General features: G+C 40.3%; 2 protein-coding genes and 1 long non-coding RNA gene across 7 annotated transcripts; 2 read left to right on the plus strand and 1 right to left on the minus strand.

The window, feature by feature from the left end:
* Positions 1–3,573: 3,573 nt before the first annotated feature.
* Positions 3,574–6,049, plus strand: LOC120715853 (protein LSM14 homolog B-like). Of its 2 annotated transcripts, none has more exons than XM_040003087.1 (8): positions 3,574–4,102; positions 4,228–4,391; positions 4,504–4,633; positions 4,756–4,938; positions 5,045–5,122; positions 5,262–5,395; positions 5,481–5,607; positions 5,695–5,825. In XM_040003087.1, exons 1-8 carry the CDS (start codon positions 3,979–3,981, stop codon positions 5,724–5,726), a joined length of 972 nt encoding a protein of 323 aa, XP_039859021.1. In that variant the 5' UTR covers positions 3,574–3,978; the 3' UTR covers positions 5,727–5,825. The 2 variants fall into 2 exon arrangements, with proteins under 2 accessions (XP_039859021.1, XP_039859020.1); XM_040003086.1 differs by having other exon boundaries at positions 3,577–4,102; positions 5,262–5,399; positions 5,695–6,049.
* On the minus strand, positions 5,222–27,493 carry LOC120715850 (cadherin-like protein 26). 4 transcript variants are annotated; one of them, XM_040003080.1, is made up of 21 exons: positions 27,375–27,493; positions 26,848–26,970; positions 26,310–26,459; positions 25,812–25,953; positions 25,544–25,707; positions 25,078–25,209; positions 24,381–24,563; positions 23,854–24,170; positions 23,627–23,769; positions 23,308–23,532; positions 22,985–23,206; positions 8,304–8,425; positions 8,059–8,223; positions 7,880–7,966; positions 7,747–7,794; positions 7,583–7,666; positions 7,232–7,435; positions 7,055–7,126; positions 6,927–6,974; positions 6,760–6,846; positions 5,222–6,676 (listed from the first exon to the last, which is right to left on the minus strand). In XM_040003080.1, the coding sequence occupies exons 1-21, from the start codon at positions 27,393–27,395 to the stop codon at positions 6,455–6,457; spliced, it is 2,961 nt and encodes a 986-aa protein (XP_039859014.1). In that variant the 5' UTR covers positions 27,396–27,493; the 3' UTR covers positions 5,222–6,454. The 4 variants fall into 4 exon arrangements, with proteins under 4 accessions (XP_039859014.1, XP_039859015.1, XP_039859013.1 ...); XM_040003081.1 differs by lacking the exons at positions 22,985–23,206; positions 23,308–23,532; positions 23,627–23,769; ... (6 more) ...; positions 26,848–26,970; positions 27,375–27,493 and adding exons at positions 8,523–8,744; positions 8,846–9,070; positions 9,139–9,281; ... (6 more) ...; positions 13,500–13,622; positions 14,037–14,159 and having other exon boundaries at positions 6,115–6,676; positions 8,119–8,223; XM_040003079.1 differs by lacking the exons at positions 22,985–23,206; positions 23,308–23,532; positions 23,627–23,769; ... (6 more) ...; positions 26,848–26,970; positions 27,375–27,493 and adding exons at positions 8,523–8,744; positions 8,846–9,070; positions 9,139–9,281; ... (6 more) ...; positions 13,500–13,622; positions 14,037–14,159 and having other exon boundaries at positions 6,115–6,676.
* Positions 9,594–22,569, plus strand: LOC120715854. Its single transcript, XR_005691753.1, has 3 exons — positions 9,594–9,700; positions 21,363–21,377; positions 22,559–22,569. It is a non-coding gene; the product is annotated as an uncharacterized LOC120715854 (long non-coding RNA).
* Positions 27,494–27,696: the final 203 nt, after the last annotated feature.

The raw sequence follows: 27,696 nt of genomic DNA on the forward strand, positions 1-27,696 counted from the left end.
GAGTGGTTATTTGAGTTACTGTTGCCATCCCATCAGCTCAAAGCAGTCTGGCCATTCACCTCTGACCGCTAGGATCACCAAGGCGTTTTTTGGTTTCTTCCTTTTTGTTTTTTCTCAGAGGACTGCCACCAACTGGCTATTTTCTCTTTGCAGACCATTCCCTGTAAATCCTGGAGATAGTTGTGAGGCAAAATCCCAGATCAGGCCACACTCCAGCACCACCAACCATGCTACGTTCAAAGCCACTTAAACATCAGTAGGTCATTTTGACCATGTTTACATGCCTAAATTCATTAGAGTGCAGCCATGAAATTAGTAGAACAGATGTACCTATCAAAGTGGCCAGTAAGCTGGTATATATTTGTATGTATATCAGGGGTTGGGAACTCCAGGGCCCTGTTTCAGGAAGCCGGTTTAGTGGAAAAACTGAGTAAGTATACCCTGAGTTAACGAAAACTCTGGTTTTTCGGTTTCACAAAGCGAGTTCAGCTGAAGCCTGAGTGAGTCACTATGACGACACACGCCGTGAAGCTAACCTGCCCCCTAGCAGGTTTACTACAACTAACCCTGACTGTCTCCGCCCCGTTGTCGGAAACCTGACAGTAGGAAGTGTCGGACATGGCGTGCTCCTTCCTTGAAGAGCCAGTAGATCGTGAAGCCCAAATTCTCCGCAGAGCTCTCCGCCGGGAGAGAGTGATCAGAGCGCGTTTGGACATTTTATCATTTCCTGATGATTTTCTGTGCGAACGTTACCGTTTCTCAGCACAATCTATAAGTTATTTGAATAACATCCTCAGGCCATATATTACGCATGTGACACATCGCGGACATGCTCTCAGTTCATTACATATTATTTGTATTGCACTTCGGTTTTTTGCAAACGGGAGCTTTCTGTATAATATTGGTGACGCTGAGCACGTTTCCAAGGCTACCGTCTGTCGGGCAGTCAGGAATGTTACAGTTGCACTGAAACGTCTCCTGTACTCGTTTGTGGTGTTCCCCGGTCATAGACCCACAAGATTTATCAAAGAGGGATTCCACAAAATTGCAGGTATCAGGATGACCAAAACTTAATTTATGATGTGGTGATACTTGGACTACTACTTAAATTTTACATTTATTTTCAGGGTTCCCAGGCGTGATTGGCTGTATAGATGGCACTCACATTCCAATCATTGCTCCTTCAGTAAATGAAGGAGACTATGTGAACAGGAAGTCTTTCCACAGCATTAATGTACAGGTACATAGTTCCCTGTAGCATTTCAAACTAACATATTATTTCATTATAGTAATGGATGCTAATTAGTGTTCTCTGCACTGTGAAGATCATATGTGATGCTGCCAACATTATCACAAATGTGGAAGCCAAGTGGCCAGGCTCTGTCCATGACTCACAAATATTCCGTGAATGTACACTGAGCACAAAATTTGGACATGGTGAGTTGAGAATACTTTAAAATATATAAAGACCAATTGCTTCAGGGACATTTGAACTGAAGTGTATCCTTCTGTCTTAGGAGAGTTCACTGGCTACTTGCTTGGTGATAGGGGGTATCCATGTTTACCCTATTTGCTTACCCCTTACCCTGACCCTGAACCGGGCCCACAGCAGCGATATAATCTGGCTAATTGCAGGACAAGAGCCAGAATTGAAATGACTATCGGAATGCTTAAGGCCCGGTTCCAGTGCCTGCAAAGACTCAGGGTCACCCCAGAAAGGGCATGTGACATTATTGTGGCATGTGTGATTCTTCACAACATTGCCACAATTAGAGGAGAACACTGTCCTTCTGAACCAAACATCAGCAGTGATCCAAACCATGAACATCCTGACCCTCCCACGGACATACAAGATGGAAGCGCAGTCAGAGACACCATATGTCACAATCATTTCCTTTGACCCATCACCTCAACATGTTGAAAGAAGAATAAACAGATTTTTGGATCAACTGGCTTTATTGGTCGCCTGTATTTCCTGTACACAAAGTATTAAAAGATGTAAACCTCATAAAGTGTCTCTGTTGCTTCCTCCTCTGTAACAGCTGTCAATGTTTCTTCATTATTTTCCTGTGGTAAAGAAATAAACAACATTGCTGTTCTACTGTAAACTCATATAATCTGTGGAGTATTACTCACAACTGCATGTCGCTCTGGCTCAACAGGAGGCTGCACCAGATGCAGTACACCACCACCATCAACTGATAGAATATGAGGTTTATACAGGTCACTTATAACTTACAAGGGACCAAATGGCAATTAACAAACATACCAATCACCTTACACTTCATTGTCATATTGCTCTCAAAGACAACCAAGACTGAGGGAAGGCAAAATCAGTAGGAAAATAACTTCACTACAAAATAATCCATTATGGTAAAGAGTTTATCAAATGAATGAGTAGCACTGCAAAGGTGACTGTGAAGAAAGGATGTATGCACATCATGTATTATTTTGAATTTACCCCCTATGTAGGCACTTGTGTCTTGCAGGGTTATTGACTCAGAGGATGTCCCCGCAGAGATGCCTTCAGCCACAGGGCGCCCACTGTTTTGGCTGAGGGCCAACTGCTCAGCCTCTGTGAGTGGTGGTGGTGGAGGACCCCCACCTGTTTTTCGGGCCTCCGCTTTTTTTCTGTTGGCTATAACGGGTCACATTTGAGCATACAGAGTAAACAAATATGTACTTGTAATGTGCTCAGATAATTTCAATAAGTGCTTACAGAAAGGAAATTAATGTAGCCTCTAACTGCAATTGATTTACATGGGACAAACAGACCAAGCACTATGGCTCATAATACAATTACACCTTACCTGTTTGGACTATATTTTTATATTTCATTTTTACTTGCTGCCAGGCACGTTTGGGGCCTGTTGGGTTGCACCTGCGCTCACATCACATCACAAAATAAAATGTATAAAATAACAAATAAAATAACATATGATAAAATAACGTGTTAAATTGGTGGAAATCCCTAGATCAATGTTTAAATTAACACTCACGCATTGACTCTGTCGGCTATGTTTTGCCATGCATGCTCCCTTTCTTTCGCAGCTGTGGCTGTGTTACTTTTTTCCGCGGAATTTGCATGTTTTCGGCATATGGCTGCCATCAGAATTTCGCCGTCAAGCGCTGTAAAATACATTGACCGCGCCTTCTTTCCCTCCGTCTCCATGGTGACTCGCTGAATCTGTGCTCCGCTTATCAGGGCTTTATGTATCCTCGTGCGCGTGCTTAACTTGGGGTTAAAGCAACTCCGCGTTGATTGAACTAATTGTTATCAGCCTTTCTGAAACCGAATATTCCGAGTTGGACAGTTCGGGGTTACTCAACCGTGGGTGTCGTTTTTCACTCTGAGTTTTCTAAACCGGCTTCCTGAAACAGGGCCCAGGGCTCAAGGGCCGATGTCCTGCAGGTTTTAGATGTGTCCTTGATCCAACACAGCTGATTTAAATGGCTAAATTACCTTATCAGCATGTCTTGGAAGTTCTCCAGAGGCCTGGTAATGAACTAATCATTTGATTCAGGTTTGTTGACCCAGGGTGATATCTAAAACCTGCAGGACACTGGCCCTCGAGGCCTGGAGTTCCCCTACCCCTGATGTATATGTTTATTGAAGTTAAACAATCCTGTCCTATACCATAACGACAGCAAAACTAATTTTTAACCACTAGCTGCTGGTGAGTTTGTTAGTGGACACCTCAGATCTGTTTGGGCTTAGCGTTTAACACCAGCGAGCCCGCTTCCAGTTTTACTTAGTTTAACTCCACGCTCTTGCTTTTGTAACTAGCGGTGTATGCCGACTGAGTAAAGAAACTACCCCCGTTTTACACACAGCCGCAAAGAGGTGCAGCCCTGCCAATCTTATAAAGTGCACAGGTGCTTTCCATCATGCACACTGTGGATTAGTTAAGGTGTGTGTGGCGTGGCTTCTCACTCTGTAGGTGAAGTTTGATCTGAAAGCATATTTTTACTGCAAGCATGAGTGCTGGAGGAACTCCTTACATTGGCAGTAAAATAAGTTTAATATCCAAGGCACAGATTCGTTATGAGGGCATTTTGTCTTCTGTGGACACAGACAGGTCCACAGTTGCTTTAGCAAAAGGTAGGTTGATGCTTTACAGGATGTGGCTCGAGGCTGTGTTTCTCAGTTAAGTCTTAAACAAAATTTGCTGCAGTTTAAAAAAACAGCTGACTTGCTTTATGTCATTTCAACATATATTTTCCCAGTTAAATCTTACGGCACTGAAGACCGGCACACAGTTAGACCAGTGCCACCCAAAGATGAAGTTTATGAATTCATAATCTTCAGGGGCAGTGACATAAAAGATATTACTGTGTCTGAGCCACCAAAACCACACCATGGACTTCCTCGGGACCCTGCTATTGTTCAGGTGAGTAGGTGAAGGAGATTCAACTTAATTTTGTTTCCTCACTGTAGATTTATTTGAAATTGATAGAAAGTTTTGTAAAAGTTCATTTTTGTCTTTATTGTTGTGGGATCAGTCATCAATTGGCAGCTCCTCTGCAATGTATCACCCACGCTGGAGTCCTTACAGAGACATGATGCCCACCTACAATCAGCTGGCTGCTAGCTCTCTACTCAACCAGCAGTACAGTGCAGCACTGGGACTAGGTACAGAGTTCTTCTCAATATAACAGAGGATTTGTTATATATTTATGTTTGTGTAAATCTGGGTTTCCTGCATGGAAAATGGTCTTGCACCACTAGGCTTCTTTGTGCTCTCTCAATTCTAGGACTTTCAGGCCAAGCCAGAAGAGCCCCTATGGTTGAACAGGCTGTCCAGACCATGCCTTTGGTCAGTGCTGCACAGAAAAAGGGAAAGACTACAACCCAGCCACAGAACAAACCGCTGGTGCGTCCAGTTCAGCGGTCTGGACAGGCTGGTGCCCAGGTTCAAAAAGAGAATATACCCACCAGTAAGCGGACTTTAACAGTGAACATTTACTTTAACATCAGTTGACTTCATTGCACTGCTTTTAAGTCCACCACGATAAGGAGAAAGATTATCATATATCATTTTAGGACAGGCACCATCTCAGCCAAGTGCTGCCTCAGCTGAAGGCCAAAATACTGGAAACCAGAAACTAAGGCAGAGACAAGGTATCCATCTGCCTGGAAGCATTAAATTACAAAATGAAATGTCTCATACTAGATGAACTGGTTTGAGAACCAGTTTTAACTGTGTGGTGTGTTGTTTTTTTTTGTTTTTTCCCCTTCCCCTCTAAATGCTTATTTGCAGGCAGCCGCAGGTCCAGGAACAGAAGCAGAGGCCAACTAATAGTGAAAAACACAAAGGCTTCAACTTTGGCATTTGAGTCAGATTTTGATTTTGAAAGTGCAAATGCTCAGTTTAAAGATCTTACGAAGCAAAATGTTGGTATGTTTTAAAGATCACCAATCAATTCAGTTTTATTTGAGGTGACAGAAACTGAGCTGAGTATATACATGTATTTTGCAGTTGAGAAGGAGTCTTGGGAGACCCAGGACAGCCCTCCTGAACAGGAGGAGGAGGAGCCTCTCAGAGATAAGTACTATGACAAAGCCAAGTGTTTCTTTGATAACGTCTCATCAGACCTCAAGCCCAGGTGACCTAAACAGTTTATTTGTAATATTTGTTTTGTGAAGCTCTGTAATATACTTACTCCCACCCTACAAAAAACTGTGCGTTTTAGGAGGACCACCTGGGCTGAGGAGAAAAAGTTGAACATAGAAACATTTGGAGTTCCTGGTCGCTTCCTGAGAGGCAGAGGATTCAGGGGGCGTGGACGCAGAGGGCTGAACGCCACTGAGCAGCGAGCGCTTCCAAAAGTTGGTAGTGGCAGAGTGTGAAGGATTTCCTTTTTGTTAAACTGTTGTACATACTGTAGTTTTTGACTTGTTTAAGAGGAACCTCCTTGAGTTCCAACCTCTGCAACAGCACTCAGTGAAGATTTTTGTTTTTTTTTGTTTATCCCAAATGCAAATTTGTATTTTGGATCCTTACATGAAATGGGAGAGCAGTTTCTTTTAATCCAGCAACTGTGCACTAAAAAAAAAAAAAAAAAGCAATATTGTTACTTAGTTTGAAACATGCGATGTGGAATTTGGTTTGGGGTTTTTTTGTTTTGTTTTTTTGTATAAAGTTACACATACTTGGCTGTTCAAATGTAATCCAAATGGGTTCTGAAGACAGGTTTGTCAAAATGGACAACTGTACTTTTGTGGTTTGTTTTCGGTTTTGCTTGTTTTGGGTTTTTTTTTTTTTTTTTTTTCTTTCCCCAGTTTGATATAAAAACTGAAGACGCATGTGGCACAGTAATAAATATGTGATTACAATATGGCTCTCTTGTAGCATTTCTCCTGCAGAAGTGGTCGCCACAAACCCTTTTTAGTCTCTCCTCCCAATAGAATATAGGAATTGAATGTTCTTCCTCACACTTGGAGCAGAAATGTTTACATGTCGTAATATCTTGAGTCCTGTCGTTGTGTTGGGCTGCAAATAGAAGTGAGTTGGTGGCACTTTGGGCCCAGATCTTCCAGTGTGTCCTGATATGAACCACCTTCAGAAATACTGATCCTATTCAGCTCTGAGATGGCATCTGAGTCCCCCTCCTGTGCGTCGATGTGAAGGTCTCTGTCGAAGTCCCCTTTTTTCTCTGGGAGTGAGGTTGTCTTCTGTAAAAGGTGGCACATGCAAATGTGCCAGCAGTGATTATTTTTATTTTTAAATGCCGCATAATGGACTAAAGACTACCAACCTGACAAACTGGCATGAGTTCAAAGGACTCCGTAGCACAGCTCATGTTTTGTGATTGGAGGATGTTCATGTTGCCCATATCATCAAACTGCATAAAGAAAGTTCACACATTTCTTAATCTCAGATTTCAAATTAAAAGATTACAAACACAAATCTCTGGTGTTCTACCTGATGGCTGCTGTCATAGCCAGTGGTTATTGGAGATTTCCCGTCTGACTGAAATTTGAAAAGGAAACAATTTACTATTTTAAGATCCATTTGTAAGACATCCTTGATCTTCTATGGGTGTGTACAACCTGGTTCTGAGGGTAGCTGTGTTGGTAGGACAGGCTTTCTCTTCTTAAATTTTCACATGGTGAGTGGATTTCCTGTTGGGAAAGGGTGACAAGACCAGGAGGTGATCTATAGAGGAAACTGTTCACTTTGAAGGGATGCATTTACAAAAGTGCATGCTCCATGGAAGAATGACCTACCTTAGGTTGTGAGTCCTTGGCTGTCATGCATATAGAAGCCAGTTGGTGAAACTTTGGACCCAGATCTTCCAGTGTGTCCTGAAATGAGCCCTCTTCAGAAATACTGATTGCCTCCAGCTCTGGGATAGTGTCTGAGTCTAGCTCTGAATAGATGTGAAGCTCATCGTCTAGCAAGTCCCCTTCTTTCTCCCGCAGAGAGGTTAGCTTTTGTAAAAAGCGGAACATGTCAAAAGCAAATACAAATATGCCTGAAGTGATTTGTTTTTTAATGGTACATGCTCATACATTTTTATTAATTTTTTTTTAAATAATGCAGCATAGGAGATGTGACATACTTAAGAGACTACCAACCTGATGAACCTGCATGTCATTAGACGCCGTAGCACAGCTCACGTTTTGTGTTTGGAGGACGTTCATATTGCTCATGTCTTCAAACTGCACACAAAAGGTTCACACATTTCTTTATCTCTGATTTCAAAGTAAAAGATTACAAACACAAATCTCTGGTGTTCTACCTGATGGCTGCTGTCAAAGCCAGTGGTTAGTGGAGAATTCCAGTTTGACTGAGATTTAAAGAACACAAAGATATAGTTATTATTTTAAGATCCATTTGTAAGTCATCCTCGATCTTCTGTGGGTGTGTACAACCTGGTTCCCAGTGTAGCTGTATTGGCTGTATTGGCTTTCTCTTCTGAAATCCCCAAAGCGTGGGTGGATGGACCTCTGTGTAAAATCCTGTTCAAAAGGATGACAAGAGCAGGAGGTGATCTATAGAGGATTCTGAGATGCTTTTACAAAAGTACATGCTCCATGGAAGGATGACCTACCCTAGGTTGTGAGCGTAACCTCCGAAAACTGCCAAAAGTCTGAACTTCATTCATACCCACCCTTGCTGAATATCTCCCATTTCTCATCCCATTCAGTGGAATATGGAAATTAGATTGATTATATTGCTCCATACAAACTGGTTCTTCCATAATAGTGTCAAAAATCTAAAGAAAAAGAAATGGTTTAATGATATTTCCCTTAAAATGGGTCTTTGGCATGGATGCAAATGTTTCTAAACAGTGACCTCGCAGTTGTCTCCTGGTGCCTCAGTGTTTGATTGGAGGAGGATTCCTCCTGAACAATCTTCAGGCTCCATAGTGATAAACTCTCTTTTGGACGAGATGCTGAGAGCCAGCAGCAGCAGAACTGTCAAAGAGTAAAATAAAACTTATACTGGGTTCTTAGAGATGTTAGCACACATATCACAGTTCTCCTACACTAAAGTAAACGGTGTGTTTCTTACACAGAAGTAGTAAGAGTGAACAAATTATTATGCATAAAGCATAAGGGCCAAGTTTTATTTCAGATTTCTGGCGAATTCGACAGTTTGGTGTCAAAGTGCAGCCACATGCAGTCACACTGAGGTTGTAAACTTTAAATGCGCCCTGCATGTCGGAGATCTTTAGATGAATTGTGTGTTGACCAGAGGACACACCGGGCTCCTTCACCAGACCAGCTGTGTAACCTTGAAGAAAAGATCAGGAAATGATAGGATACTTTAGGAGTTCTGGCTTTTGTGCTTGTTTTTCTGTAATATGTCACTAAATACACGAAGGATGTTTCTACCATAGTCAGGATTCAGTCTCCATTTTCCTTCAACATTTCCCAACAGTTCAAAAGTGAAAGGCCCTCCATAAGGGGCTTCATCTGGGTCAAAGGCCTCGATGTTGGTGGTTGTGGGGGCATCAGACACACACACATCCAGGCTGTCCACTGTTAGCTGTGGCACATTGTCATTCTGGTCCCACACATGGATATGTAGTGTAGCTGTTCCTGTCATTGGTGGTATACCTGTCCAAGATGCAAGAAATGTAGTACAAAAAAAGCTGTTTGTGTTTTAAAAGTCAGAGTGTGTTTACCTTTGTCAACTGCATACACTAAGATGGTGTAGGTGCCGTTAACAACGTGTGGAGATTCTCTGTCGGGCGTCTTTATCATTGTGATGTTTCCTGTGAGGGGATCCACCGTCACCCAGCCAGCAGGATCATTTCCTACCTTGTACCTGTGGACAGATTCAGTGCACTTAGACAGAACTGAACAGCTTCAGATCAACGTTCAGAAATGTTTAATCAAATAAATCGCTTACACAAACTCTTTGGAATAACTGGAGTCAGGATCCACAGCTGTCACTTTATCAACCCAGGTTCCAGCGGGTACGTTCTCCATCACCGCGACCTCTTTCACCGTCATGCTGAATTTAGGAGGGTCGTTGGCATCCTCCACATCAATGGTGACTTTCACAGACTGAGGTTCAGCTGCACCAGAGGGATCATGGCCTTTAATGGTGTCAACTTTCCAGAGGCCTGAGGGCGTCCTCTCTTTTACTTCACAGGAGTAATACGGCGCCTCGTTTTCCACTGAGATCAGCAGCTCCCTCTGCGCCCCATTCTCAAAGTCTAAAGGCTGAAATTATACAACAGAGTTGCAAAATCAGTAAATTTTTATTTGTGAAATTCAAAAAATATTGTCAGCATCATTATATAAGAGGATAATAAATTTAAAAAAAAAAGCTGTGGGTGTCATTGTAATGTATAGCATGCAGTCAAACACCACTTACTTTAACTACTGTCAGGATCCCATCATTAGTCTCTAAGTCTGTTAGTATCTCGAAGTTCTCTCCCTCATCACCATGTATGGTGTATCTGGCTCTCCATGCAGAGGTGTGGGGGGTGTCTTTGTCTGTCACATGCAGCCTCAGAGCAGAGACCCCAGTCTCAAGCTCCTTCACTTTACCAGTGCCCTGTGGTTTGAATACAGAGTGTATAAACCTGTAGAAGAATTTCCCATTGCTAATACACAATTTTAAGTATACATTTTTTCTTATGTGTCTATTATAATTTATGCAATTATGGAGTCAGTGTGGTCTATTCACAAGCAGATATGATTTTATAAAATAATGATTTGGTGGTTATGTAAAGTATGGAGCAAGCCAACTACACAAGTTTATTAAAGTAATACTGTGTAAAACTGTGATTGCTTGATATTAGTAGATTGCAGTCACTTAAGTTCTGTTTTATTATCCTTCCCAATTCAAGTCCATAATCATTAAATTTAGTCCAGCAACTTTCTCCTTCCCTTTGGAGCAGATCTGAATACACCCCAGAGTTTTTCCATATCTGTGGAAGGCTGTGAGTTCACAGTTTAGCTTAGATGTCGATGTTGGGTAAGAGTTCCATATGAGTTAGTGAGAAGAGAAGCTCTCTTCTGTCCAATGACAGCCATGCTGAGGTGAAATGTTCAGATACGCTGGTGTTTTCTGTCGCTAAGTGATGCTATTAGCATTCATTAGCTACTGTTAGCAGCGTTAGTGAAACTTTGTTTAAAGTGAATGTAACTTGTACTCTGACACTTAGTGAATAAACTCTCATATGATGTGAAAATGCACTCAAACTGTTTATTAGAGGGAAACTGAGTGAGCTTTCACAGCTTTCACAATAAGCAAATCTGCTTCTATGCATTTTAATGGATTAAATATGAGTTTATGAGAAAGTATTAATTTGGCATAAATAGACAATAATCTATATATTAATGAGAATAATATCATTTTTTTCTATTATAAAACATAAAAAATTACTGACTGCATCTTTAAAACGTAAACTCATTGTGAATGCAGTATAAATATGAGTTTATATTTATGTTTGACGAACCACCAAGGTGTCTTGCCTTCTATTCTGTATACACTACACATAGGTATCAGGTTACAGGTGTGAAACTCCTGAAACTGGTGCTGTTTGGAGTTTGCAACACCAACTGACTGCCTACCGTTTGACCGCTGAAGACAGGAAGGTGGTTGTTGCCATCCCGTACATGAATTACAACAGTGGTTGAACTGGACAGGCTGACTACTTCACCGTGGTCTTTGGCCTCCACCGTTAATGTAAACTTCTCAGCCACCTTAACAAAAGCAAATGGAGAGTTTTACATTAATAGGCTAATAGCATAACAATGTATTCATAGGATACATAGATCATAGTGTATCCTAGACAGTGGCTCCTACAGTAGTTAGACCATTATGCACAAAGCTTACAGGTGTTTTTTTGTATTACACGAATGGGTTTTTTTTATAATAAGGAAACATTTGTAACCTTTGTGATATTTGCAAAGAATCTGTTGCTGCTCAAAGTGAGCATGCGCATCTGCATAAATAGCTCCGTAAGTTTTACTTACTCAAGTAAAGAACTAGCCAAATCGTTCTCCTTACTCATCTTTAAAATGTTTCGTGCTCCTGACATATCAACAAAAGAGTCTCTTACCTCATGATTTAAACATCCTTTGAATGAAATGTATCCAGACTCATCAACGAAGAATTCAGTGTCTCTAACAATTGGAGACACAGATTTGATTTCATAGTGGAAGGTTGAGTTTAGTGTTCCGCTCTCGTCTATGTCAGTAGCGTGCACTTTCAAAAGATTGGAGCCTGTCGGGAAATAAACAATTAAGGAGCATATATAATACTCAGTGTTTAATTCAATTCAAAGGAAGAAGCACACACACACAGACACACACACACACACACAGGGCTAGATAGATAAACACACAGACATGACTCACACAGACACAGTGGGGGAAATAATTATTTGATCCCCTGCTGCTAATTTAACTTTGCTCACTACATTAGAAATGAAGAGCCTCTTTTCATTTCTAATGTAGTTTTATTTTAGTGGAAAGAGACAGAATATCTACCAAAAATCCAGAAAAAACACATCACATTAAAAGTTGTAGGCACACAGATTCCAATCAATCAATTACAGATCCTCCTAATCTCAGCTTGCTATGTATATGAAGTACACCTATCCTCAGAGTCATTTTCTTTCATTCCAACCTCTCCACCACCACAGGCAAGACCAAAGAGCTGTCAAAGGATGTCGAGACAAGAATGGGCTTGTAGTCCACTCTTGCCCCATGGAGGTGGGCTGGAATGGACTACAAGCCCATTCATGTCCCCGACACCTTGTTGAGATGGTAACAAGTGGTGATGCAATTGTTCAGCAATGGAAGCAGTAAAAACGACGCCATTCTGTCTCTCACCATTAAAATGAAACTATGATAAAAAAAAATGTATTCATTTGTAAGTGAGCCAACTTACAGAACTAGCGGGGATCAAATAATTATATGTACATATATATTATTATTATTATTATTTTTTTACCTTGTGTGTTTTCCTGATCAACAGTAGTCTCATACAGACTATTCTCAAAGCGTGGTGGGTTGTCATTGATGTCCTTTATGAAAATCTCAAGTCGTAACCTGGTAACCTGTCTGGTGTCAGTTGACACGTCCATCTTTCTGGCCTCACATATTAGCTAGACATCAAATGATACCATGAAGACTTAGTTACAATAGAAAATAAATAGTAAATATTGTGATCTATGACATGGAAAGATTATCATTAAGTGGTAAAGTTCTGTGACAAGAAGTTAAAATAATTTTTAAAGATTTTTTTTCAGCCTTTTTTATGCAACCAAAGTAACAAAATTTGACATTTCTAGTATGAAATCAGGTAAAGCTTCTGACGATATGCTGACAGAAACGTAAAGTGTAAAAACTGTTGGTTGACAATAAGCATGAGCATGCTTAATCTGCACTCTCATTAATAGTAACTACTCCACAATAACAGGTGTTCACTGTCACTATGAATAATTTGTACATGAACAGAAAGACTGTGGGATCACTACATGTTGGCGTTTAGCGAGTGTTGATTCTAACCTCAAGTTTTTGCCACTCCTCGTAGTCCACAGCCTTGTGGACGTACAACATGCCAGACTCTTTGTCAATGGAGATGACTCCCATCGGCGCCTCATCCACCCCTTCTCCATAGAGTTGGAAGGTTAGTCGATTTTGCCTATCAATATTCACCTACAACACAACAGCAAATGTTTGCATACGTAAACGTCCGTTTTGTGATTTTAAATGTATCACTGATTTTATTGCTGTGAACCTGGGCATGGTTAAATAAAGAAACGTGCAAGTATCAAAGGAATGCAGGTGTTAAATCAGCTTTAATCAATGAACTGATTATTTTTGCATTATTAGTATTAGTTTTTTGGTAGCTACATTAAAAAAGTTCACCTTAAAATTAAATTCACTGTGCATTTATATTCCACAAAAAATACATTTGAAACGTAAAAACCTATACATAAAAGTTTGTTTTTTTCTGTCATTTTAAAGTCTTTCAGTTTATGAAATTTGGAAATGGACACTTTCCGGTTAAATTTCTCACCTTGCCCAACTCATATGGGAATGGCCCTGGATAACCCTCCTCAAGCTCAAACGAGTCAGTAGTCCATTCCCTCCTGTGACGGCTCAGCAGCTCTGAGCTTCTAGCACCTGATAAACAATAAACCTGGAGGGCAAACAGTCAGTCAAAGCAGGAATGTCAGGGGATGGGCTTACAACGAAGTTATCATTTATGCGTCTGGGGTAATGAACTTCTTAAAAGCTCACTGATGCATAGTTGGTAAACCAGTTTTGATAAGGTGCGCACACACGCATTTCTGCAGATATGCAAAGGCTTTCCGAGTATAGCGTGATAAGAGAAATGAACCTGTTCAAAAGGAAGTCCCAGATTTGTATCGCCGAAAACAAAACATTAACTCCATTTTAAGCAATTTCAGAAAACGTTTTCAAGAATTTTGCCTTTCGTAGCCATTTGATAGGACAGATGAAGAGATCCATTAGGGCACGCAGTATTTGCGCACATAATTAGCATGTCTGACAAAGGAAAAGTCAAAGGAATACAAAAGTAATTGCTACGTACCAATAAAAAGAAGTAGCGCATGACCTTTGTTCACTGCAGTCAGCTCAGAGTGAGTAAGGACTGACTTCAGTCAGCAAGCCCAGCCTTCTTTCCACACCCACATATGCAACCGTAAAATCCTGTTTTTGTACGCGCGTGTGTGCGCGCACGCGTGTTTCTATGTTTGCGTGTGTGTCTGTTTACCTGCCTTTCCATGGAACCAGCTGTGACTGACAGCTGGAAATCAAAATAGGACAAACTCAGTCTAACGAATAGAAGCCGTGTTTTGTGCCTTTAGTTCCTTGACTGCTTTAGTTTGACGATAGGTTTGTTATGTGTGCTTTGTATTTAGTTCTACCTTCCTACTCTCATGGTCTGTGTTTAGCCGTCCTCCCACCTGTGTCCTCTTCCCTTGTTATATGGTGTGTTTTTGTCTCATTTTCCACTTGTCCGTTGTCCCATGCTCCCTCACGTCTGTGCTTCTCCTTGTTCTGTGTGTTTTGTAGAAGTTTCATTGTGTTGGATTCTTTGTTTGTAACCTGCAGTTATTTTGTAAGAGCTCATCATTAAAGCTGCTTTTTGAGATTAAGTCTTGTTTATACTGTGCATGCATTTTGGGTCCATCTCCTTCCTGCCAATTAGCGATCCTCGACAAAAAGCAAAAACAAAAGAGTTTGTACAATGCTAAACAACTTGAAAGTCAATATTTGTTATGACCACTTTTATTTTTCAACAGAGTCTAGTTAAGATTTCTTGTGATTTTTTTTTACTAGTCCTCAGGAATAGTTCTCCAGGCTTCTTGAAGATTATTCAAAGCTCTTCTTTCAATGTTGTTTTTCTCTCTGTCAAGATGATGCCGCACTCCTTCAATAATGCTGGGCTGTAGGGAGGCCAATCCATGACTAACAGTGGAAATTTTTATTAAACCTGACAACTGGTAGTCATGTGGGGTCCGGAGCTCTACAGCCTTCTAGCCTTCCACAGTTACTCCTGTGGAGAAATGTGTAGTGAACTCCACCACCACAGGCCAATACTCAGGGTGTGGACTTGAACTTGTGCCAAGCTGCTTTGCCTGGGTGGATTTCTGGCTGCGGGGCTGAGGTCCCGATACATCAATGTATTTTAATTTGTTTTAGACTGATGTACTTTGACAGGGAAGAGCTGAAGCTTATTTTGACGGCTGTCGATATTGTTGTTTTGTTTATGTGTTTTATTTTACTGTCTCAGTAGGCACCTCATGTATTTATTGTATTTTAGAGTGGTTTACCCTTTTTATATATATATTGTTGCAGACAGTGAAGGCGCTGCATGGAAAACTAATCGTTTTTTGCTTTCCATTTTTTGCATGCACCATGGTGAGCTTGAGTGGAGACGGCACTGAATATTTTATTTTTTATAGTGTTTTGTCCGGTTGGGGTTCAGGGTGAGTTGCCGTCCCTTTTAAACGTGTGTCATATGTTGATTTGTGTTTAACAGGTTCCCCACAGCGCTTATCCTGTCCCCCACGTACAATCATACAATTTTAAAGTTTTAACCGTATTTAATGAAGTAAAGCTTTTAATTGTTTTAGGTGCATGTTTACTTTTATTTTGTGTTAACATTAAACCCATTTTAACTGACTGTATGGCTACAGCTCTGTCCTATTGAAGTAGGTACCTACCATGGGTCACACTGTGGTTATTAAGACAAATGTGATAAGCATTTTGGCATGTGTGATGAGATGCTGCATATATTTTATCACACTGTGGTGGGCAGTGCTCTCTATTATACTGTGGTGTTTTGGTGGTGCAGCCCGACACACAAACACTTCTACAACACCACTAGAGACACATGAATGAAATGCAGTGTCATTAAAAACACTTGATTTTTTTTCCATATTCTTCAATGATCTTTATTTAAAAATGTAATATGTGAATAAACTTTTAAGGATTACGCTGACTGGTGGATGAGTGGGCAATGAATGCTTTCTCATCCTTCTGTCATGCTCCATAGAATGTCTGAGGGGGTTTTCCACTTGGTATCGGGATTCTATGTCCACCTTCAGAGGTGGAGTTTCCAGCGTCTCACCTGGGCCTCATCTGCAAACAATCAGCAGGAGGGCTTTTTAAACCAGCGCTGTCTGCTACTCCTCGCCAGTTTGTTCTGCTATCTACAGTGGTAACTAGGCTCCACCTCTGCTCCAATTCTGGCTTCTCCATGTTTAACCTTGTTTTCCCTGTGTTTAGATCTCCTCTGACAACATATTCGTCCAGCAACTTCTTCTCCTCTGTTGCAGAATTCCCTTTGGATTGTTCCCATCACGACCCAGGTGATCAGTCTCTCCATAGCTTTTCCTCTGGTACCTGCTCTCTGCTGACACTCCTAACTCCACGTTCTTCATTCCTTCTCCTTAAATAAAGTCTTATAAATAGTTTAACCATGTGCTTTGAATTTGCATTTGGGTCTAAGCCTTCTATGGAGGGAATATCTCTTCACAGTAACATCTATTCAATTTTCTGTTCAATTCAATTTTATTTATACAGCGCCAAATCACAACAAAAGTCGCCTCAAGGCATTATATTCTAAGGTAGAGCCTACAATAATATTTACAAAGAAAGACCCAACAATCAAATGACCCCCTATGAGCAAGCACTTTGGCGACAGTGGGAAGGAAAAACTCATTTTTAACAGGAAGAAACCTCCAGCAGTACCACGCTCAGGGAGGGGCGGGCATCTGCTGCAACCGTTTGGGGTGAGAGAAGGAAGACAGGATAAAAGACATGCTGTGGAAGAGAGACCGAGATTAATCACAAGTATTATTCAATACAGGGAGGTCTGTTAACACATTTCAAGTGAGAAAGGTGGATGAAAACGAAAAACGCGATGCATCACGGGAATCCTCTCGGGAGCCTACGCCTTGCAGCATAACTAAGGGAGGATTCGGGTTCACATGAGTTGGCCATCAGCCTACTAAAAGGATAATGAAAAAACCTGTCGAAATAGTGTTAGTTGTCATCACTTGTGCTGGTGAACTCAGAAATTTGCAAACGCAAGTATTCCTCTTCTGCCTCAAAATCCTCTCGGGACCACTTCCTCGAGCCTCCAGTTTCATGGTTGTCAAGCTCTTCAAGTTCATCCCCAAAAATGTTCATCACGACTGGTCTCAGAGTGAGCATGCACAGTTGAGCTTGTCCCTGAATCAGAGTTTGCAAGCCTGAGTGTTTTGCTGTTCTCTTCTTCATCTACACTCTCTGGGCTTTTTCGTGGATCCACCAGGCAGTGGTTCTTCTTTTATTACCTGCTGATTGATGTCCTCATCAGCAATATTACCAACATGAGAACAACCCTCGCTATCAGTGTCACAGTCAGAAATGAAGTCGGAGTCATCATCAGAAAACTCCTCGCACCATCTGATTCTTTTGTTCTTCATCCATCTCTCTAGACCTCCTCCTGGATACACCTGGCCGAGGGTCCTCTTCTGGGATGTACTGGTGAACATCCACACAGTCTTCAAATGCCTCATCAGAATCATCATTTTCAATGACAACAACAACAACAACAGCATTTTGGCTGGTGTAGACTCACAACTTTGGAATGAACAAAATGCATACAGCATAAATAAAACTAATTAAAACAATTCTTTTTATTCAAAACCGACGTCAGGATTTGGGTTGTGAGAGCGTCTATGTTGAATGGAGAAGCTACATCCCATGTTCACTCTGATGCCTCGGTCTTTCTAAATGGAGGGACATAAACTGTGTGTGTATATGTAAGCGTGTAAAAACTGCAGATACTAAGAATAACAGCAGCAGTATTTTGTCTATATCCGCCATTGTAGAAATTGATCTCATGTAAACAATAACGTGACCACAGCGTGATGTCAAAAACGGCACACACATACTCAGACGTTGCCTCAGTAAATCTCGTCCACACCTAAACGCAAAAATGTAGTTTTCAAAAATCTCCACCCTGGCAAGAGTTTTTAAAAATGTCACATTTCAGTGACCCAAAATGCAGTTTACGTGTGGACGAAAGGCCCAAATGCATAGAAAAAGCTGCATTTTGAAAAATACCCGTGTACATGTGGGCGTACTCAGTTTCTCAAAAAATCTCTCAGAAATTCTAATAGTTTGTTTGAGAAAAAACTGAAATTTCAGCTTACTTTAGTTCTTGGATGGTAATAATATAAATTACACAGCAGTTAATCCTCAGGAGTAGAAATTTCACTAAATAGTCGTCTTCTTTCATACGGTTGCAGTGTCTCTTCAGATTTGTGTTGATATGCTGATGTTTTCATTCAAAAGATGTTTAAATGCTCACTGCAGTGATGTCCCTTAAGCATCATAGACTGCAGAATATATATAGATTCTTTTTACTTTTAAGTTGTATGCTCAGATTTTGATATCTTTTATATGGAGACACAAAAAAAATACTCAAAACAATTAAAGAAAAATAAAGCAGTCAATGTGTTATTTAAATTTTTCATTTATTCTAATAGTTACTGTAAAATTCTCCACTAAGAGATTCATCTTGGACTTCTTGCGGGATTAAAGCTAAAAAAATTAGTACACACACAACATATAATTCATTTCTTTATGCTTGTAAGGCAAAAATGAAGAGACTGCGCTGACAGTCAAAAGAGACGAAGAGGAACTCAGATACCAGCTGTGCTGAAGTTTTCACAACATCACTTGAGTTTTGGAGGTAAAGGGCAAGCAAGGACCACGTCAGGGTGGAGTTTACAGATTATTTTTTCCACTATGAAGGTGCAGGTTGTGGGTAGTGAGATCATCTAATGTCATATAATCTTTAGCTTGAGATCCAGTATTCAAGGCAAGGCTGGATGGTCCATTTGGTAAAGTAAATCCGTTGGGCATCTTTCTTCGCCTTTATACAATAATTCTGATGGCAAAAGAACCAAACGGGACAGGCAAAAAAAAGAACAAAGAAAAAGAAATAAAAAAGAGAGAGATCCATTATTCAGGTGCCCAGTGATCAAAAGTTGATAGCCAGAAGGGGGAGACATTGAGCTACAAAGTGAGCTGTGTAGGGTGTAGGTGAGGTTTTCTGTTCTGTTGTTGGGTTACCACTTCTTAGTTTCACTGCACTTCAGCATGTGACAGTTCACTATTAGCGATGTCTGATTGTCAAAGTATTGATTAATTTTGCTGGAATCCTTCACTTGCCCCTATTCCTTATTGTATCCCTCCATGTATTTTTTGACCACATTAATCTCACCTTTCTCTGTCTTTTTCTCACACTGCTGCTGGGACTACGGTCCCTCCTGCTGCATTTCACCATGCTTGAGCCCATGAGACCTGGTTACCGCCACTTCTTCCACACTAAACTCTGTTCTAAAAGCTGTGTGGGCAAACAGTCAAGGTAGGGCCTGATTGTTTTCATTGATTTGATTAAGCAATCCTTTGACTGTAATGAAAATGAACCACTTGCAAAAAATAAGCATCAAAATATTGATGAGCATATTTTCCTTTTAGCAAATTCCATTAACAAAAAAACCCCCAAATAATTTCTCTGAACACTCTTCCAACAACCACACCAACCCATCCCACTGTACCACTGCATTACATGTACTAAATCAGTACTCATCCAAAGATTGATATGCAAAGGAAAGCTGTCAGTCCTCTTATTAAAATGATTTTGTTTGAGATATCACATGACCCTATTTTCCTTCTTACTTTGCATCATTGTAATAAAGCTGAAAGCTGAATCCATTTTAATTGTGAGCAAGTAAAGAGCAGTAAAAATAAAATAAAAATAAAAAAAACAACAGAAAAGATGCAGAAGCAGAAAACAAACAAAAACAAAAAACACCACGTGTATAAAAAATAAGCCAAGAAACCAGAGCTGGTTAAAGGCACTCAGATGTTTGCATGTTAAATTTGTAACTCCTGGTATGTTATATGTCAGGGTGTGTGGCTGGTGGGATGTGGACCCAATTTGGAAGACTCAGAAGAGAAAGAGTGAACTCAAAACCAAATTTTATTTCTGGTAAATCACAGAAAAAAACCTACAACATACAACAACAATCACCAAAGTAAAACAGGAAGACAGACACAAATGAATGGGGACGTCATGGTTCTGGGTTGTTGACCCAGTGTTTGTGTTTTGGACGTATGAATCTTGTTTGTTTATTGTTTTGATCTTGAACAGTGGGTTATAGTTCTTAGATTAGTTTTCTGATTATGTTGTTTATGCCTTGTGATTCAGGTTGGTTGTAGGTTATCAGACTTCCTTTAGTGTTCCCTTTTCTGTCTTGTCTTCATGTTTATTTATCTCTGTGTCCCTCGATCTCCCTCTCTCTGTCTCCAAGTTCTTAGTGTTTCCAGATTTTCCTAGTGTTTTTCTAGATTAGTTTTTCACGATTTGTTCCTTTTTCAGTTTGGCTTTCTTGGGCGACCGTGGTTCAGGGGGTTGGGACGCTCATCTGTAACTGGAAGGTTGCCGGTTCAATCCCCCAGCTCTCTCTGTCCTGGTCGTTGTGTCCTTGGTCAAGACACTTTACCCTACCGCCTACTGGTGATGGCCAGAGGGGCTGATGGCGCGATATGGCAGCCTCGCTTCTGTCAGTCTGCCCCAGGGCAGCTGTGGCTACAACTGTGGTTTGCCTGCACCAGTGTGTGAATGTGAGAGTGAATGAATAGTGGAACTGTAAAGCACTTTGGGTGCCTAGAAAAGCGCTATATAAATGCAATCCATTTTTATTCTTTTTGTAATGTTTGACAACCAGCCTTCTTTTCTCCGTGTGTCTGCATTTGGATTGTCCCCTCAGCTCCACATGCTGCCCGCAGATTGTGACAGGGGAGAGAAGACTAACTTCGCACATGAGACACAGGAGGACAAAACACAGACCTGAACAGAATACACTGAACACTATTTATACAAGAAGCACTGAGGCGGCTGGGAGATAAAGCAAAAATATAAACAATACAAATTATAATACCTCAAACACAAATGATCCTCAAAACCAAAACAGAACCAAAACTGTTCTCAGAAACCCTGAGTCCAAAACCCCATAACACCTTTAAAACTACCGGTAAAAACACATCTATCGTGGCCACAGATGCTCGAGATTCAACACAAAAGCAAGATCTCTCTTTTTTTAAAAAAAGACATGCTTTACCTATCATGACTAACTCCCAGTATGTATGTGGTGTAGGGAGTTTTAGGAGCTCTTCAAACCTGATTACTGTGGACACCACATAATCAATTCATTTTTATTTTGGCATTAGGCACAGCTCTGTGACAAAGACCCCACAACCTCCTTAATCTCCAGCCTCACCCCAAAAAATGCCTTTTTACGAGGACCACTTGGGCCAAATGCCACTGAGCAGAGAGCGCTCCCAAAAGTTGGTAGAGCACTCAGTGAAGATGATTTTTGGTTTTTTTTGTTTATCCCAAATGCAAATTAGCATTTTGGATCCTAACATGAAAGTGAAGAACAATTATAATCCAGCAACTGTGCACTTTTGTTTTTCTTTCCTCATTTTGATATGAAAAATGAAGATGCATGTGGCACAGTTATTAAATACATGTGATTAACAATAAAGCTCTCTGGTAGTATATCTCATGCAGAAGTGGTTGCCACAAACCCTTTTTAATTAACCCCAAATCTGAATGGAATAAAGGGATTAAATGCCTTCTTCCTCACACTTGAAACAAAAATGTTTGCTACATAACAGGATATCCTGAGTACTGTGTTTGTGTCGGGCTGCATATAGAAGCCAGTTGGTGAAACTCTGGACCCAGATCTTTCAGTGTGTCCTGAAATGAATCCTCTTCCAAAATGTTGATTGTCTACAACGCTGAGTTGGTTTCTAAATTCCCCTCCACTGCATAGATGTGAAGCTCATCGTCTCCTAAGTCCACTTCTTTCTTCCAGAGTGAGGTCACTTTCTGAAAATTTTGCAACACGTAAATTATTATTTTTTGAATCATACATGCTCATATGTTTTGAATAATGCAGCACAGGAGATGTAATTTACTGAAGAGATTAGGCACTGAAGCAGTTTAACCTGCATGTCATTAGACTCCGTAGCACAGCTCACGGTTTGTGTTTGGAGGACGTTCATATTGCTCATGTCTTCAAAATGCACACAAAAGGTTCACACATTTCTTTATCTCTGATTTCAAAGTAAAAGATTACAAACACAAATCTCTGGTGTTCTACCTGATGGCTGCTGTCAAAGCCAGTGGTTATTGGAGAATTCCAGTTTGACTGAAATTTAAAGAACACAAATATATATTTATTATTTTAAGATCCATTTGTAAGTCATCCTCGATCTTCTGTGGGTGTGTACAACCTGGTTCCCAGTGTAGCTGTATTGGCTGTATTGGCTTTCTCTTCTGAAATCCCGAACTCCCCTAAAGCGTGGGTGGATGGACCTCTGTGTAAAATCCTGTTCAAAAGGATGACAAGAGCAGGAGGGGATCTATAGAGGATTCTGTTTATCACACTCTCAAGGGATACTTTTACAAAAGTACATGCTCCATGGAAGGATGACCTATCCTAGGTTGTGAGCGTAAGCTCCGAAAACTGCCAAAAGTCTGAACTTCATTCATACCCACCCTTGCTGAATATCTCCCATTTCTCATCCCATTCAGTGGAATATGGAAATTAGATTGATTATATTGCTCCATACAAACTGGTTCTTCCATAATAGTGTCAAAAATCTAAAGAAAAAGAAATGGTTTAATGATATTTCCCTTAAAACGGGTCTTTGGCATGGATGCAAATGTTTCTAAACAGTGACCTTGCAGTTGTCTCCTCGTGCCTCAGTGTTTGATTGGAGGAGGATTCCTCCTGAACAATCTTCAGGCTCCATAGTGATAAACTTTCTTTTGGACGAGATGCTGAGTGCCAGCAGCAGCAGAACTGTCAAAGAGTAAAATAAAACTTATACTGGGTTCTTAGAGATGTTAGCACACATATCACAGTTCTCCTACACTAAAGTAAACGGTGTGTTTCTTACACAGAAGAAGTAAAAGTGAAGAAATGATCATGAATGAAGCATAAGGGCCAAGTTTTATTTCAGATTTCTGGCGAATTCGACAGTTTGGTGTCAAAGTGCAGCCACATGCAGTCACACTGAGGTTGTAAACTTTAAATGCGCCCTGCATGTCGGAGATCTTTAGATGAATTGTGTGTTGACCAGGGAGCACACCGGGCTCCTTCACCAGACCAGCTGTGTAACCTTGAAGAAAAGATCAGGAAATGATAGGATACTTTAGGAGTTCTGGCTTTTGTGCTTGTTTTTCTGTAATATGTCACTAAATACACGAAGGATGTTTCTACCATAAGCAGGATTCAGTCTCCATTTTCCTTCAACATTTCCCAACAGTTCAAAAATGAAAGGCCCTCCATAAGGTGCTTCATCTGGGTCAAAGGCCTCGATGTTGGTGGTTGTGGGGGCATCAGACACACACACATCCAGGCTGTCCACTGTTAGCTGTGGCACATTGTCATTCTGGTCCCACACATGGATATGTAGTGTAGCTGTTCCTGTCATTGGTGGTATACCTGTCCAAGATGCAAGAAATGTAGTAAAAAAAAAAAAAAGCTGTTTTTTTAGATTTGTTTTGTTTGTGTTTTAAAACTCAGAGTGTGTGTTTACCTTTGTCAACTGCATACACTAAGATGGTGTAGGTGCCGTTAACAACGTGTGGAGATTCTCTGTCGGGCGTCTTTATCATTGTGATGTTTCCTGTGAGGGGATCCACCATCACCCAGCCAGCAGGATCATTTCCTACCTTGTACCTGTGGACAGATTCAGTGCACTTAGACAGAACTGAACAGCTTCAGAGCAACTTTCAGAAATGTTTAATCAAATAAATCGCTTACACAAACTCTTTGGAATAACTGGAGTCAGGATCCACAGCTGTCACTTTATCAAACCAGGTTCTAGCGGGTACGTTCTCCATCACCGCGACCTCTTTCACCGTCATGCTGAATTTAGGAGGGTCATTGGTATCCTCCACATCAATGGTGACTTTCACAGACTGAGGTTCAGCTGCACCAGAGGGATCATGGCCTTTAATGGTGTCAACTTTCCAGAGGCCTGAGGGCGTCCTCTCTTTTACTTCACAGGAGTAATACGGCGCCTCGTTTTCCACTGAGATCAACAGCTCCCTCTGCGCCCCATTCTCAAAGTCTAAAGGCTGAAATTATACAACAGAGTTGCAAAATCAGTAAATTTTTCTTTGTGAAATTCAGAAGCTATTTTCAGCATCATTATATGAGAGTATAATCTTTGTTAGCCCAAAAAGCAGGTTTGACAAATATATATTAATTACAGAGACGTTGAGAAAGTAATTACAGAGAAACTGGGTGTCACTGTAATGTATGGCATGTAGCCAACCTCCACTTACTTCAACTACTGTCAGGATCCCATCATTAGTCTCTAAGTCTGTTAGTATCTTGAAGTTCTCTCCCTCATCACCATGTATGGTGTATCTGGCTCTCCATCCCGAGGTGTGGGGGGTGTCTTTGTCTGTCACATGCAGCCTCAGAGGAGAGACCCCAGTCTCAAGCTCCTTCACTTTACCAGTGCCCTGTGGTTTGAATACAGGGTGTATAAACCTGTAGAAGTACTCCCTGGTACTAGTACAAAACATGAAATGTATACAATTTCCTCATCTATGTTTATTGATATTACAATTTATGCAATCATGGATTCAGTGTGGTTGATTAAGTGTTTATATTCCTTGTAATTAGTTTGTGGCTTAGGCAGATATCATTCTATAAAATTATGATTTGGCGATTATATGAAATATGGACAAGTAATAACAACAACAATGTAACTGCATCCATGTTTTAGGCCTTAAACGCAGTATAAATGCAACTGAAATATGATATTATCTGCATATTTTATTCTTTCCACCTTTCACAATTTTTCAATTTACCTCAGTTTTCTTTTCTTATGTTTATATTTTGACTAATCAATGCCACATCACCATTGGGTCTTACCTTGTGTTCTGTATACACTACACATAGGTATCAGGTTACAGGTGTGAAACTGCTGAAACTGGTGCTGTTTGGAGTTTGCAACACCAACTGACTGCCTACCGTTTGACCGCTGATGACTGGAAGGTGGTTGTTGCCATTCCCTACGTGAATTACAACAATGGTTGAACTGGACAGTTTGACTACTTCACCGTGGTCTTTGGCCTCCACCACTATTGTAAACTTTTCAGCCACCTTAACACAAGCAAAGGAAGAGTTTTACATTAACAGACTAAAAGAAGAATAAAGAATTAATACTATTCTCTATATTTCCTCCCAAAGGAGTTGGACCACTTGTCACCAAATGTAGCTTACTGGCAATTTTATGTAGTACAGGAAGATAATTTGCTCATTGGAACAAAAGCACACATGAGAAAGCACTCAAAGCAAGTATTCATATCTGCATAAATGCTTAGTTTTACTTTGTCTTATCAGTTACAGATCTAGCCAAACAGGAAATACCTCCGTTCTTCTTACTCATCTTTAAAGTGTTTTGTACTCCTGACATATCAACAAAAGAGTCTCTTACCTGATAATTTAAACATCCTTTGAATGAGATGTATCCAGACTCATCAATGATGAGTTCAGTGTCTCTAACATTTGGAGACACAGATTTGATTTCATAGTGGAAGGTTGAGTTTAGTGTTTCTCTCTCGTCTATGTCAGTAGCGTGCACTTTCAAAAGATTGGAGCCTGTTGGGAAATAATAACTCAAGCTAACGAGCATATTTAATAATCACTGTGTAATTAAGTTCAAATCAAGGAGCATTTTTTGTTTGCTTGTTTGTTACTTTTACCTTGTGTTGATTCCTGAGGAAGGTTAATCTCATACAGATCCCTCTCAAAGCGTGGTGGATTGTCATTGATGTCCTTTATAGAAATCTCAATTCCTAACCTGGTGTCCATTGATATGTCCATTTTTCTGGCCTCAAATCTTAGCTAGACATCAAAAGATATCATGCAGAGTTAGTTACAGTATAAAGACAAACATGATAAATTGTTGGACATTGGGAATGTAGTGTGAGAAATGATAAAACAAATATTTTTCAGTTCTCTCACAAGAAAATGTGCTTTAAAGATGTTTTAGTGTCAATATTTTACATATCGTGTATGAAATCAGGGAAAACCTCATATTTACAGAGGATAATACATAATCTGATTAGAACTCTAATTTGTTTGTCCTGCAAACCTATTAACAGTGACGACTCCACAATAACAGATTTTTTCATGGTCACTGTGAACAGAAATTCTGCGGCATCGCTACATGTTGGAGTTTAACATGTGTCGATTCTAACCTCAAGTGTGTGCCACTTCTCATAGTCCACGGCCTTGTGGACGTTCAACATGCCAGAGTATTCGTCTATGGAGATGACTCCCATCGGCTCCTCGTCCACCCCTTGTCCATGCAGTTCAAAGTATATTTGATATTCCCTATCAACACTCACCTACAACACAACAGCAAATGTCCGTGAGGTCAGTTATGGTGGATACTACGGGTATTTTCTGGCAATTACATTAAAATGAAAGTTCCTCCCAAAATTTAATTGATTATTTTTGTATACTAAAGAAAGAAAGAGAGGACAAAATACACATTTGAAACACAAAACTGCTTGTACACTGTTAGTGGATTTTTCTTTTTTAAGCAACTGATCATAAATGGACAATGCTGTATGCTTATTTCCATTACATTCAAGCGATGTTCTACATTTCTACAGCTAATGTCATACAAAATGGGCAGCCAACACCAAGTCCAAAGTAAAAATATGTCATTCGGATTTGTCATTATTTATTTATGAAATTTGGAAATGGACATTTTCTGCTTGAATTTCTCACCTTGCCCAACTCATATGGGAATGGCCCTGGATGGCCCTCCTCAATCTCAAAGGAATCAATAATCCACGCCCTTCTGTGACGGCTCAACAGCTCTGAGTTTGTTGCACTTGACAAACAATAAACCTGAAAGACAAAGCAGGAATGTTAAGGTATGGCAAAAGGTTGTAGCTTTAATTTATGTACCTGCTTTGTTGGTAAACAGGTTTTGATAAGGTGAGCGCACACACATATTTCTATTGACATGCAAAGGCATTTAGCATGATAAGAAAAATGAAACCATTTCAAAAGGAAGTCCCTGACAAACCCTTAACTCCATTTTAAGCAATCTAAAAACTAAAAGAAAAATATATTTTGGAGGATTTTTTGTTGTTGTCTATAAGAAGATTTCAGATAACATCTGTCACGTTGCATCTGTCATCTGTCATTATGTGGCCATATGATAGATGACGAGATCGGCACACAAGATTTGCTCACATAATCAGCACATAGTTTTATAAGAAATAAAATGTAACAGAAATGTTACATACCAACAGGATGAAGCGGAGCATGGTTCTTGTTCAGTATATCCAGCTCAGAGTGAGTGAGGACAGACTTTTTCAGAGTAAAGAGACCCGGTCCTCTGCTTTCCACACCCACATACACAAGTGCAAAATGCAGTCTGTGTGTGTGGTTTCATACCTGCCTTTCCACGGAAGAAGCCTCATAACCTTTAATACGTCACGAACGTTTTATAGTAACTGAACAATGCCAGCTTTGATCTTGCCTTTCAAATGCTTTATAGTTACTGACCCTCAGTGTGTATTCACTCAAAAATCATCACTCATGTGTAAAGAAGATATTATCTTCCCG

Source organism: Simochromis diagramma, unplaced genomic scaffold, assembly GCF_900408965.1.
Source record: "Simochromis diagramma unplaced genomic scaffold, fSimDia1.1 OVJJ01000646.1, whole genome shotgun sequence".
NCBI classification, from domain to species: Eukaryota; Metazoa; Chordata; class Actinopteri; order Cichliformes; family Cichlidae; genus Simochromis; species Simochromis diagramma.